This window comes from Plasmodium vivax, chromosome 10, assembly GCF_000002415.2.
Source record: "Plasmodium vivax chromosome 10, whole genome shotgun sequence".
In the NCBI taxonomy this organism is placed as follows: Eukaryota; Apicomplexa; class Aconoidasida; order Haemosporida; family Plasmodiidae; genus Plasmodium; species Plasmodium vivax.
In genome coordinates, this window is record NC_009915.1 from 625,343 (window position 1) to 638,982 (window position 13,640).

The 13,640-nt window shown below is 47.4% G+C and overlaps 5 protein-coding genes across 5 annotated transcripts; all 5 read left to right on the forward strand.

Annotated features, from left to right (window-relative positions):
• Positions 1–957: 957 nt before the first annotated feature.
• PVX_080385 (splicing factor, arginine/serine-rich 1, putative) lies at positions 958–2,866 on the forward strand (the record flags this gene model as incomplete). Its single annotated transcript, XM_001613735.1, has 2 exons — positions 958–1,296; positions 1,504–2,866. The coding sequence occupies 2 exons, from the start codon at positions 958–960 to the stop codon at positions 2,107–2,109; spliced, it is 945 nt and encodes a 314-aa protein (XP_001613785.1). The 3' UTR covers positions 2,110–2,866.
• Positions 2,867–3,979: 1,113 nt separating this feature from the next.
• PVX_080390 (hypothetical protein, conserved) lies at positions 3,980–5,668 on the forward strand (the record flags this gene model as incomplete). The annotated part of the gene is made up of 1 exon (XM_001613736.1): positions 3,980–5,668. The coding sequence occupies one exon, from the start codon at positions 3,980–3,982 to the stop codon at positions 5,666–5,668; it is 1,689 nt and encodes a 562-aa protein (XP_001613786.1).
• Positions 5,669–6,622: 954 nt separating this feature from the next.
• Positions 6,623–8,551, forward strand: PVX_080395 (hypothetical protein, conserved; the record flags this gene model as incomplete). The annotated part of the gene is made up of 1 exon (XM_001613737.1): positions 6,623–8,551. One exon carries the CDS (start codon positions 6,623–6,625, stop codon positions 8,105–8,107), a length of 1,485 nt encoding a protein of 494 aa, XP_001613787.1. The 3' UTR covers positions 8,108–8,551.
• A 528-nt stretch (positions 8,552–9,079) lies between these two features.
• On the forward strand, positions 9,080–10,730 carry PVX_080400 (60S ribosomal protein L12, putative). The gene is made up of 2 exons (XM_001613738.1): positions 9,080–9,319; positions 9,814–10,730. Exons 1-2 carry the CDS (start codon positions 9,283–9,285, stop codon positions 10,272–10,274), a joined length of 498 nt encoding a protein of 165 aa, XP_001613788.1. The 5' UTR covers positions 9,080–9,282; the 3' UTR covers positions 10,275–10,730.
• A 1,192-nt stretch (positions 10,731–11,922) lies between these two features.
• PVX_080405 (60S ribosomal protein L8, putative) lies at positions 11,923–13,431 on the forward strand. Its single transcript, XM_001613739.1, has 2 exons — positions 11,923–12,246; positions 12,473–13,431. The coding sequence occupies exons 1-2, from the start codon at positions 12,228–12,230 to the stop codon at positions 13,234–13,236; spliced, it is 783 nt and encodes a 260-aa protein (XP_001613789.1). The 5' UTR covers positions 11,923–12,227; the 3' UTR covers positions 13,237–13,431.
• Positions 13,432–13,640: the final 209 nt, after the last annotated feature.

Below are 13,640 nucleotides of genomic sequence, written 5' to 3' on the forward strand. Positions count from 1 at the left end.
TTTCGACCTGCTATAAAAAGAGGGAACTACAAATAAAAATGACCAGGGGCGATTCGGTGTCAGCCGAGTAGTCAAAGGAGGAGGAAAAAGGAAAGAAAGAAAAAAAGAAAAAAAAGAAAAAAAGAAGAGCGAAAAAGGAAACGCAAAAAAGCGAAAAGAAGCGGAAAACGAAAAAACGAAAGCAATAAGCGAAAGCGATAAGCCAAAGCGATAAGCGAAAGCATAAGCGGAGCGAAAACATACAAAACGCAATAAGCGGAACGCAGTAAGCGGAACGCCAAAATACCAAGTACAAACGCGACGGAACAAAAAAAGAGGAGAATTATGAGCACTTGCCATTTATTCACGCCCCTTTTACCAAATCAGAATTCCTTTTGAAGTTTTAAAAACGAATTGCATACATCTGTTTTTTTTTCCCCCCAACTGACGTCGAAAAAACGTAGTAGAGCGGACTTACCCCTATGTGCCTTTGCGGCCAACCGCTAGCTGCAGTTCGCCAGTTTTCAGAAGCTACAACGTTGCGCTTGCGGTAGTTTGCGGTAGGCGCATACGCGAGAGGGAGAGGGAGAAAGGAAGGAAGAAAGAAAGAGAGCGCGCTGGTGCCGTACCCTTGACGGTGAGAGCTGTACTCGATACGTGCGCGCGTAACTGGTTACTTGCCTGCCGCTTCCCCGCGCGCACGTTTGCAAAGCTGCGTGGTGATTGGCCAAGTGGGCTTCCCGGCACGGCTGAAGGCGCAGCAGGGGGCAGGCAAAACGCAGAAGGGAAGGGGATAGCATTTCGGAAGGAAAAGGGATATCATTTCGGAAGATAACCCGAACGCAACGTGAACGCAGCGTGAACGCAGCGCGGAGTGCCCAGATCGCCAACCACCCGAGGCAAACTCGACGCTCCTGCCCCCACGCTAACTGCGTACAAGGCGAACTCTGCTTAACGCCGGCAAAAGGAGTCGCGAAAATGTCCATGCGTGAGAGCATTTCGCGCATCTACGTGGGGAACCTGCCGTCCCACGTAACGCCAAGGGACGTAGAAAATGAATTTAGAAAATACGGAACGATACTAAAGTGCGATGTGAAGAAGACCGTGTCAGGTGCTGCCTTTGCCTTCATCGAATTTGAAGACGCGAGGGATGCAGCGGATGCGATAAAAGAAAAAGACGGGTGTGACTTTGGGGGGAATAAGTTAAGGGTGGAAGTTCCTTTTAACGCCAGGGATAATGGGAAGTACAGCTCCAGAGGGGGTAGAGGGATGATGGGCAGGGGAATGAAATCCAGGAGAGGCAGATACGTCGTTGAGGTAATGCACCAAGGAGATGAAGCGAGTGCCCGTTTAAGCATCGCCAACGTGTAACACTTGCTTTTTACGCGCCTCCATTTTTGCGCGTTCAGCGGCAGTGCCCATGCTGCCCATGCGGTCACGGTTGCCACTGCAGCCACTGCTGCTACACTTCACCGCTCAACGCGCCGCAATTCACCGCCTCGCTTCTTCACCCCCCACGTGCAGGTCAGCGGACTGCCGCTCTCAGGCAGCTGGCAAGATTTGAAGGACCACCTGAGAGAAGCAGGAGAGTGCGGCCACGCAGATGTTTTTAAAAACGGCCTAGGAGAAGTGTCCTTTTTCCACAAGGAAGATATGCTCGAAGCGATTGAAAAATTTAACGGATCTACCTTTAGGTCCCATGAAGGTGAAAAATCCAAAATAACAATCAGACAGAAAAAGACATCGTGGCACCGGGAAGATGGAGGGTACGGCAGATACGGCAGCAGGAATAGGAGCTATTCCAGCAGGAGCTACTCCAGGAGCGATAAACGGTCATACACCAGAAGTAGAAGCTACAGTAGCAGAAGCTACAGCAGGAGCAGAAGCCGAAGCAGAAGCAGAAGTGGAAGCAGAAGCAGGAGTAGAAGTAGAAGTAGAACGTCCAGCAGCAGCAGAAGTAGAAGCATGGATAGAAGAAGAGACGCATATGATAAGAAAAGAAGCTACTCTAGAAGCCTGTCTTACCAAGATAGGAGAAAAAATAACAGATCCGCATCAAAATCGGGATCTAGATCTCACTCTAGGTCAGATTCTAGATCCTCCTCGTGGTCCCATAAGAGAAGACACTAATCGTTTGTATTATGTGGGTGGATGTGAACGAGCTTTTCCCACTGGAACAACGGTGCGTATCGACTTACATATTTGTGTATTTTCATGCTAAATGTCTCGGTGTGCATGGCCATGGGTGTATTTGTGCCCATGCGCCCGTCCTTGTATGTACTTTTTACATGCGCGCGGAATGAGGAAGGATGAGGAAGAATGAGGAAGTTTTCCCTTATGATTCATCCCACTCGCGTGCTTATCTTAAATTAGGTGTTTCTCCCCCTTTAGCATTATTTTAAGGTTTATCCTCTTCATAACGCAATTTAGCAGGCACGCTATATCTGCACACGTGGGGGTGTACGTGTATAGACGTGTGTACCCCGTCCCTCAGGTCACTTCCCAGTCGAGGTGCATGATTGCTTTCATTTCATTTTATTTTATTTTTTATTATTATTTTTTTTTTTTTTAGCCACCCACCTACATATTTATGTGTTCCCCTCCCCCTACGCTGTGTGTACATGTGCGCATAGTGGGACACATGCGCATGTACACATGAGCATATGCGTATGTTTGCATGTACGCGTGTGAATGTATGCTTCCATCACGCGTGTTAACGTATGCTTCCATCACTCGTGTGAACGTATATGCTGCCTTCACTCGTGTGAACGTATGTTGCCTTCACGCGCGCCCACACCACAGGGACGAGTTGCCGCGCACTGCATGGACTGTTTTATAATTTTTTTTAAAAATTATTTATAAATAAGATATAGCAAAGTAGGATATGGCAAAGTAGGATATAGCGAAATAGGTGCGGCGAAATAGAGTGCGGCGAACCAAACATAGCAAAGCAAAACCAGTTGTATGTAATTTTTTTTAAATTATTATACGCCCAATTTACACGCCAAGCGGTGATTTCGGCATTACATACAGCCCCTCGCGAGAGCCAGAATGCTACCCCCTGTGACCTGATGGAAAAAAAAAAAAAAGAAAAAAAAGGCCCCCCCTGAACATACACAAAAACACACACAAGCACACGCGCGCATACCCAGTGTTACACATAAGACAAATGCATGACGACACTACGGTGGAAAAACTGCTACAGTGGCTGCTTCAATTTGGAAAAAATGACCCAAATGGTACCCTCTATTGGAAAGGATGTTTGGTCCCAGATTTAGCCGCAACAGTTGCAAGAAAAAAGAATATGAATTGTCTTTTTCGCTCCCTTCACCTTTTCAAGTTAGCCGTTTTTTGCGTGACACCTGCAAATGTTCCCATTTTTCTGCATCAAAAGGGGATGGATTAATCTGTCTGGAAGTGGCCCCCCTGGAGAACATTCACTAGTACGTATGTTCTTATACCTATATATGCCTCGAGTCAATATGCTAATCTGCATACATCTCCGAATTTATAAAATTTCCCCTATTAATGCAGCCACCAAGTAGCTAGCCATTTTTTGTTATTATTTTTTTTTTTTTTTTTTTTTTTTTTTTTTTTTCGTATGGCTGTTCATAAAAAAAAGTCTTTTCGACGATGTTGCTTCAACTTTGACCCAATTAAATAAACAAAATATAATTAATTACTTCATTATTTTCGCGAAACTGTGATTTTTCATTTTAATGGAGACTGCTTGATGGTTCAAGTTGGCCATTTTGAGGGGAATTCCATTTAACCGCATGTTCACGATTTCTATTTTTATGTTGTTTTAATTTCTCCTCTTTTGCACTACGTACATGCGCATTTGTATAACCACGTGCAGCGGTAAGCAGGTCGCCCGTTGGATGGCGACAAAAAAAAAAAAAAAGGGGACCACCATTTTGTGACATCCGTTTGACACATGTTCAGGTCTGCTTCTCCCACCTCCGTAAAATTAACCCCGTGAGTGTCAGATTAATCAGCCATGCAATACGTAAAGAGCAAAACGGTGGTTATTCTCGGATCGACTGGCAAATTGAGTGACGGCAGCGTTGCCATAAAAAAGTCGAACACTTCGCTCAAAAAGGAGTTGCACACAGACGTGCAAGGGGAAAGACACAAGCGAGATGATCCACCTGATGAGGAAAGACAGACAAGTGAAAATGCGCCAAGATTAAAGTCATCCCTTAAAAAAAAAATCAGCTCTTTGGATGGAAGTACCTTGGAACAAGTGAGCTCCAAACGCGCAGGTGTGGGGGGGAGCAGCAGCGGCGCTTCGGAGGGGTCGCTTAACGGGGAAACCTCGAAAATGGGCGCGACGCTGGAGGGAGGAAAAAACGAAGGCGATGAAAGCAGCGCAGATGATGACCGCAATACAGATGGGGGTGGCAACACAGATGCGGGGGCCAACTCGGGTGACGAACAATCGGCAGACAAGCCGAAGGGAGCGGCAAAAGGGGCAACCAAAAAAGTGTCCGTGTTCCAGCGGCTAGCCACGACGCACACGCTGAGCAGCAGCTACAGACGCGCAAGTCCAAAGCTGAAAAAGCTGCACACAGAAAATCTCCAAGCAGCCTTGAAAGGGGGGGGGCCCAAGAAAGCCTTCAGCATGAAAGTGGACAAAAATGTGACCTATTCTTCATTCGCCCCGTACAATAAGGCGCGAAAGATAAATGCGGAAAGGAAACTAAATATGATCAGGGCCAAGACGCAGATATTGAAAATAGCCGAGAGGTTCATGAGCACAGAGAAAATCAAGTCCTTCCAAATGGTGGAGAGAAGAAACACTCAGTCGTTGGCGAGAGGTGGGAAGCCCCATTCGGAGATGGAGCAGTTGGAGAGGGAGGAGAAGTTGGAGAGGGAGGAGAAGTTGGAGAGGCTGAAGAAGCTGGAGAAGACGGGGGGGAGGAAGCCAGGGGATATTCCCATTCCCTTGAGGGGAAGCTCAACCAAGCATGGCGACTTGGGCAAGGCCAACCAGAAAAACCGCCCAACATTAAGAAAGCACAAAAAGATGGTGCTGCAAAAAACAGGTAGCCAACAAGGACTGCCATTATTTGAAAACATGCTGGGAGTGAGCCATTCAGGAGGAGTGTACACCTGGGATGGATATCAGTGGAGGAAAATAAACATCCTCTACGAATATTTCGTGTCCCTCTGCACAGACAAAAAGGGACACATCCTTTGCATCAATACAGATTTCAAGCCAGGTTTTCTGATGAGCAATAGGTGCTTCCAAAAAATAGACACCCATAGGGAAGCTCTCTTTTTAAAAATGGCCATAAGTGGGAGGAACAAAATGTGGGCAATAAACCTCCGGGGCGATTTACAAAAATGGGACAAATACGAATGGGTGCAGGAAAAAAAGGCCTACGGAATAGCGAAGTTGAAATCTTTAGCCTTTGACAGAAGTGATCGCCTGTGGGTTCTGGACGAGAAGAATTATTTCTACATCTACCACACGGAGCGGAAGAATTGGATGCTTCACAGTGACAGCAGCAAGGGGGGAGGAGGCAACATAAACGACTTTGATTTTAACGAGAGCAACTTTTTGGTGGCCCTCACCTCCGACGGGATGATTAAATTTTGTAGAAATGGCCGGTGGGTGAGGTGCGGAATGTTGGGGCAAGTGAAGATTTCCAGTTTGCATTTTTCGAGGAGGGGAGGCGGGTGACCACCGAGTGGGCATGTCAAAATAGCTCCGACGAAGGGTTGCCGCGGAGGAGAGGGGGGGTTACAACTCCCTATGCGGTTTTGCAATTGAATTTTGCCCCTGCGTTTAGAAAAATTGCGGAGTGATTTTACACTTGGTGCCTAACCCGTTACGTTTGGGGAGGCACGCTCCCTTTTGTTGCCTTGTGCATATTTGTCTTCTTTTTTTCATTTTTGGAGGGGTGTTCTTCCCCCAATAAGGAGCCACTTCGCCAAGGCTTCTAACATTCGCGGCATCTGCATGGGTTGGCGAGGGGAAACCTCGTGCGCAACGAACGTGCACTTTATCGATTTGGCCCCCGGCCAGGCGAGGAGTTGCGCGCGGTGCATTGCCTTTTGTGCAACTTATGCCGCAGTCATTTTTTCCGCTACGTTTGCGTCCTCTTTGTGCCTTTTTTCGGAGCCACATTGGGGGTTATTTTTGGAGCCGTTTCGGAGAAGCGCCTGCACAATTTGGAGCCTTCCCTTTATTTTTGCTAACCTCTTCTTGGGGGGTGGAGGGAAAGCAGTTTGGATTCGCCCCTAACTGGGTCTGCGCCCGCCCTCTAAAATGTAAATCGTACCGCTAAAAATGCCCCTCTACATGATCAAGTGAGGGGGACCCTTTTTGGCGTTGTTTTCATTGCGCGTCATTTTTCCGTATGTAATGTGCCTCCCCTTTTTTATTACCCCTTGGTTTGTTGCCTCATACGCGGTGGAGGGTATAGCAGTAGGGCTCAATGGGAGGGACAGGCCCACTTCAAAAATTATTACACCCCACCGGAAGAGGCGTCCCTCCCCGTCTACCTCTCCGTCTCCCCCTTCGTGAGGGACTACCAACTATTGCGCTAATACGCATGTGCACGCGCACCCTTCGCACTTCTCCCCATTTGTGGCGGTTTACCTCGCCCAGTCATTCTATCGACCCTCCTACGAAATGAAGGGTCTGCCGATTCGTCTGATCCGGAACCTCCTCCCGAGTGTAACCCTAAACAGAATAAATTGTACCCACTTATTGAAGCACCTGGAAAATGTGTGTGAGCATATGGCCCTGGTGGGGAGGTACACCCAGGGGGGGTCAGCGCGAAGGAGAGTGACAAGTAGGCACATGAAGAAGGTGGAGAGGAACAAAGGGGGAGGCACCTCCACGAAGGAGACAATCGGAAGGAGTAAATTATTTGACCAAGTGGATGAGCAGCTTAACAAAGCGGTGGTTCTTCTCCCGGAGTTTGGGCCCAGTGGAATCATTCGGTTGTTATATGCTTTGCAAAAAATAAAAGATGAAAAAAAAAAGAGAAAAAAAAAAAGCGTCCTCAAACGGATTGAGTACTACCTACTGCGAGGCTCCCTGAATGATAGCCTTTACCATTTTTGGAGTCACCTAAGGATAAATGATGCCATCCTCTTGTTTAGGATGTTTATAAAGAACAGCTATTTTGAGCCAGCCCTTCTTGGCAAGCTCATCGGGGAGGTGGTGCACAATGGGGAGTTCTGCACATCCTCCGACGTGGTGCTTTTCCTGCGTTCGTATCATTTTTACAGATGGAAGGTAAAGAGGATTAAACGATGGAGGTGTAGAGAAGTTTCCCTCTCGGATGACTGCCTCAGGAAGCTCTTCCACCTCATCGTGCGCAACCAGTTTGATCTCACCCACAAGGAGATGTGCACCTTTTTTTGCCTCTTCTCCATCTACGGGCGTGTTTTGCCCTTTGATGAGCGGTGGGTAATTTATAGCAAGGCGATCCAATTTGTAGAGAGGACTCAACTGGCCTACTCCCCAAGACAAGTGAAAAGTTTCATCCTAAGTCTCTTTAGGGTTAGCTCCTTCCTGTTTGATGGGGCGGGGGTCCCTCAAGGGGGGAGCGATTCCCATGTGGAGAGACTCTCTGAGGAGGGTCTATCTGAGGAGGGTCTATCTGAGGAGAGCCTATCTGAGGAGGGTCTTTCCGTGGAGAAACTATCTGAAGAGTGCCTACCCGTGGTGAAGCCCACCTTGCGCAGCTTATTTCACCTTTACAAGAGCCAAAATACGGACGTCCGGGTGGAAGACGAGTTGCGAATCCTGGAGAGCGCCCTGCACAGTCACTACTACCACTATGACAGCCTCGAGAGCATTCTCTTCCACATAAAGAATAACTTTGCCCAGTTGGGCCTTTCGAATGGGCTAAAATTTGTTCGCTTGGTTAGGAAGCTGCGAGGTGTGCACTTGGCCGATGGGGCGGTGCATACAGAGGTGTGCATGTCAAACACGGAGAGGAAATTTGTGCGCCATATGTTGGACCACATTTTAAGCAACTGCGCGGAGGTATTCAGGGCCCGGTATAGGTACCCTCCGCGGAAAGTTAGGGGCGTCCTCTCACTTGACCGCTTCGCGCCTGTGGAGGGGGAGCCGAACCACGAGATCACCGGTTTGCATCCCTAGGGGCACGTCTCCAGTTCTTGGCCGAGTTACTTTTTTTTTAATTTATTTTATTTTATTTTTTCTATTTTTGCTGCTCCCCCGTGAGAGGTGGCGTGCTGGACCGCTCGCTGGTACATCTCATGCTGGTGGGCCTTCACCTGAGCGGGCCCTTCGGAATGACCTGACCCCCACGAGAAGGGGCACACGCACATGCCAACTTAATGAACACGTGAGAACATACGAAGTGGATGGCTACACCACGGTCGCTAAAATGATAAGCAGTTTGATGTGCACAGAGTGGGGACCGCCCGTGGGGGAGACTATACTGCTGCGGATCGCAGCATCTGCGTCGGAAAGGAAGAAAAAAAAAAAAAGGAAAAAAAAGGAAAATTCCTCCATTTTTTCGTTTTTACCGCTTTTTTTTTGCCGTACATTTTATAGTAACAACTGGGGCAATTTTCTCCCTTCCATGGCCTCTTCCCCGTTTCGCTGCTATACCTCCTGGTGGGTACATCGTGCATACCTCTGTATGCGATATTTTTAAAGTTTCGCGCGGGGAAGGGCAACCCCCGAGGGGCAGATCTGCACGCTGAGATCGTTAGCAGTTAGGAAGCAAGGCGACTCCGCCCCCGTGGGGGGTGAACAGAACAGTACAAACGTATGCTTATGTAAGTACGCACGTATGTATATTGCACCTTGGGGAGGGAAGCCGAGTTGAATGTATATATGCCCTCCTGCCGACATTGCGCAATGACGCCACTGCCTATGCGGGGTTGGCTCGTCGGAGGGCGACGCGATAAAGTGAACGAGCTTAGCAAGCACCCGGCGAAGCGCACGGAAGAGGGGAAAAACGGGACCAGCAGGACGAGCGTGACCAGCGTGATGGGCCGTGATTAGCGCAACGAGCACGCCAACTGCGAAGATGCCCCTTTGCAAAATGCTTCATCCACTCAGTGCGCGTCGCCGTTTAATCGTTCCTCCCGAGTGCTGGCCGAGTCGGCGGAAAAAAAAAAATAAATAAAAAAAAAAATAAAATAAAAAAAAAATAATAAAATAAAATAAAAATAAATACACAAAATTACAGAATTACAAAATTACCAACGCGCGAACGACTGAACTGCGAACCCCCCGCTTCGGAAGAACAACTCACCCGCAAATTGGAGCAAACTCCCTCTTAGCAAACGCGAAAGTCAAAAATGGCCAAAAGACCAGATCCCAACGAGATAAAATATGGTAATGATTTTTTTCTGCTGTTTTTTTAATCCGCATAGGGGCCTACCATCACGGGGGGGAGGTATTCCCCCCCACCCCCTCTCTGTTGTTGATTCATTTCACCTCTTTGCATGGCGAGAGTGGCTTCATTTGAATTCCTTTTTTGGGGGGAAATGATTTTACATATGTATATGTACATGATCATGCTTGTGACATTGGGTGGGGTCCCCCTAAAAGTGGAAGTGGCAGAGAAGCGCTTATTTTCGAGTGATAAAAAAATTGGTTTGGGGAAGGAGAGCTATTATTACCGTGAGGGGGTTCCCATTTGGGGGACCCCATCATATGAGCTTCTCCAGCCTGTAGAGGTCCATCGCCGTGGGGGCATTACTCCTGGCTTGTTCACGCCACGCTTCATTTTGTAGTCCCCCCTACACCTGCTGTTATCATCACCCTTCCGTGAACGTACCAACCGGATGAGTCATCATTTTTTCGTTTCCCTTCCCCCCTACGCGCAGTCTACATCCGACAGGTCGGAGGCGAAGTGGGAGCCTCTTCAGTGCTGTCCCCCAAGCTAGGTCCCCTTGGATTGTCCCCCAAAAAAATCGGTGATGATATAGCGAAAGAAACGCAGTCATGGAAGGGGCTAAAAATTTGCGTAAAACTAACCATACAAAATAGGCAAGCGAAGATAGAAGTGGTGCCAACGTCAGCCTCGCTGGTGCTAAAGGAATTGAATGAAGCTCCTAGGGATAGGAAGAAAGTGAAAAATATTAAACACAATGGAAATTTAAAAATTGATCAAGTGTACTCTATTGCAAGAATTATGAAGGATAAATCGAGGGCCAAAGAATTCAAAGGGACTGTAAAAGAAATTCTAGGCACTTGTAACTCCATTGGTTGTACCGTCGATGGGAAGAAGCCAACCACCGTCCAGGAGATGATTGACTCTGGGGAGATCGACGTGCCAGACTGTTAAGTGGTTTATGGGTTGCATTGCCGCAAAAAAAAAAAGAAATGTGGAGGGGGGGTTGAAAGCCTATTGAAGTGATAGGAGAGACCCCCTCCCTTAGTGCGCCCATGTGCGCCATGCTGACTTTGCCATAGAAGAAGAGAAGAGGGAGCCCAATCCGGCTATGCAAAGCGGTACGGAAGCTGCATCTACCGTGACTGCGTGCCATCGGAATGGGTCCAAATGAGAGCCACTTGGGGAAGCGTTCCCCCCCGTCCCCACGCGCACATTTTATCATCCATTTTGAGGTATGGGTGTACAAGTCTATGCACGTTTTATCTTTCCTTTTTTTTTTTTTAACCCAACACTTGCAACAGTTTTTAATTCCAAGGAGATAAGAAAAAAAAAAAAAAAGAAGCTCTTTTAACCTTTTATATTCATAAAACGACAGTTTGTTCATCCGCCCGTCCAGGCGGAGCGACTAATAAAGGGGGCACCTCGATTGGGGCACACTTTGGAAATCGCCCAATTTGGCAGCCCCAAGAGAATCTTTCCTCGTGAGGGGGACCCTAAACCGTTTTTAACGCATTCGGGGGGGGTTATATTTATGGGAAAATGCTACATTTTTTTCTCCCCTGGGTGGAGGGGACCGAATCAAATAATGCAGTCATGACGACAAATAGGGAGGTTACCTTTTTTCCGCCAACCACACAATCGTGTTGGGCAACACAAAATGGCTAATTTGAACGGTTTCCCCTTTTCCACAAATCAGATGGTATGCATCCATCTTTTTCTGTTCCCCCTCCATCACCATCCTTCGTTTACAGCGTTTCGCATATTTGCACAAAAAAGGAAAATAAAAAAAAATGTGTTTTTTTGCCAATTTGTCGTTGCACAGGAAACCTGTGTATTCTCACGCGTTGGCGCTGTCGCTTTGACAGTTTTATGTTTCCATTTGGGAAATTCGCTTTTTTTTTTTTATTTTACAATTTTTTTACTTTTTTATTTATTTATTTTTATTTTTTTTTTTTTACGTTTTGTGACGCGCCGCTGGGCATTTTCTTCATACAGCTGCTTCGAGTAAATCCCCTTTTTTTCGCTTTTAAATTTTTTGCCAATTTGTTCTTTTCTTTCCCCAACAGGGAAGTGAGAGCACCAAAATAGGGGTCACATTGGGGGAGTCGCGAAAAGAACGGGTTGGCTTCTCGGAGTGGGCAGAGAGGGCCCCCCCCTCACTGTTTTTCTGTATGCATAGGGGCAAGTTGGGAGAGCCCCATTTTTGCGTGCCCCGTCGTAGCCCCGCGCGAATACGCATATGTACTTAGGGGTAACCTCTTAAATCACCCCTTGTTGGGCGGCCCGCACTGGCTACCCCCGCGCGTATACAACGCGTATGTATATATATATATAATGTAACGTACGTGCCGCTTGAACGCGCGCACCGGCCAGAAAAGAAGCAGCGTGCTACTGCCAACTTATATGCCCATTTTTTTCGTTCACTTTATACCTTCACCGCATAACAAATCGTACGCACGGAATGCGCCATGGTCAGTATAGCATACACAACAATTATGCGCATGTGAGATGCATACCATATGCTACCGGTCACTCTTCCATAGTGCGGGAAAAAAAAAAAAAAAATCCATTTTAATGGGAAAAAAAAATCCTTTTTAATGACCCCCAAAAAATAGCTGGAAAAAAAAAAAAAAAAAAAAAAAAAAGCGTTGCGAAAAAGCTAGCAAAGTAAAAAGGTTAACACTCCGCACGGTCAGCATAAAACCATCCAAAAGAAAGAACGAAAAAAGTTGGTCAAACGCTGCGACGACTTTGCGCGTGAATGTAAGTTAACTCCTTTTTCAGGGCCAAATCTGAGTAGGATATATTTCCTCCGCGAAATTTACCAAGTGTAGCTCGCTCAAAGCCCCACAATTAGGGAACCCCCCCCCAAACGGCTTATAATTCGAGAAGAGATTTTTCAAAATGGGAAGAGTTATAAGAGGTACGTATTTCCCCCACAGGGGGATTAGAAAAAGGGAGAAGCACATACGCGTGTTTGCTTCTTTTTTCGCGCGGAGGGCGGGGCGTATGCCTGTGCGATTATGTGGCGCACGCCTGCACGCCGCCGCTGCCCCGCGTGACATTCCGCGCGGTTATTGTACCACGCTTGCTACGCACGCGTAACAAGCTCATCACGCTAATCGCGCCGCTCCCCCCCCACCGTGCAGGCCAGAGGAAAGGAAGGGGCTCGATTTTCAAGTCCCACAACCACCACCGAAAGGGAGCCGCCAAGCTGCGCCACCTGGACTTCTGCGAAAAGAAGGGGTACATTAAGGGACTTATCAAGGACATCATCCATGACCCAGGAAGAGGAGCCCCCTTGGCAAAAATCGTTTTTAAAAAAACAGAGAAATATGGAAAGAAGGAAGAATTGATGGTAGCCACAGAAGGCATGTTCACCGGTCAGTACATTTCCTGTGGTATTAAAGCTCCACTATCCGTTGGGAACATTTTACCCATCGGAAAAATGCCTGAAGGTACTTTAATATGCAATTTAGAGCACCGCACAGGAAATAGGGGAACGTTAGTGAAAGCATCTGGATGTTACGCTACAGTTGTTGGTCAGTCTGAGGATGGGAAGAAAACCAAAGTTCGTCTACCCTCTGGTGCGAAAAAAACGATTGATGCTAGAGCCAGAGCTATGGTTGGTGTTGTGGGTGCAGGGGGAAGAATCGATAAGCCAATTTTGAAGGCTGGTGTTGCTCACCACAAGTACAGAGTTAAACGTAACTGCTGGCCTAAGGTGAGAGGTGTTGCTATGAACCCAGTTGACCATCCTCATGGTGGTGGTAATCACCAACACATTGGTCATCCTTCTACCGTTTCGAGAAGCGCGCCTGCTGGACAGAAGGTCGGTCTCATTGCGGCTAGAAGAACTGGTTTGTTGAGAGGTGCCAAGAAGACCAAGCTGGTTGGCAAAACAGAGGATTAAAGAGGGGGGTCCTCCCATGGGTGAGGTGCTGCGCATTATAGTTTGGTAGGAAACTGCACCCATCTGATGTGTCATGAGCCGATGCTGTTAAGGAGAACAGAGATGTGCATTCACAGGAGTGCGGAAACAACATGACGACAGGCAGTGATATATAATTCCTTGTGCAGTTTTTTTTTTTTCGGAAATAGGGACATGGACGGATGGCAAGAGGGGGGGAGAGATTCCTCGATGGACTCTTTCTTTCTGCCTTTTCATTTTGTTCGTGTCTGTACGATGAATGCGCCAACTGCTTGCATGCAATTTTCTGATCATGTGCCTATCAGGTGTGTGATTTTTTTTTTTTTTTTTTTTATCTATTCCCATTTTTATACAAACGCACACAGTGTTAAGAGGTATAACAGGAA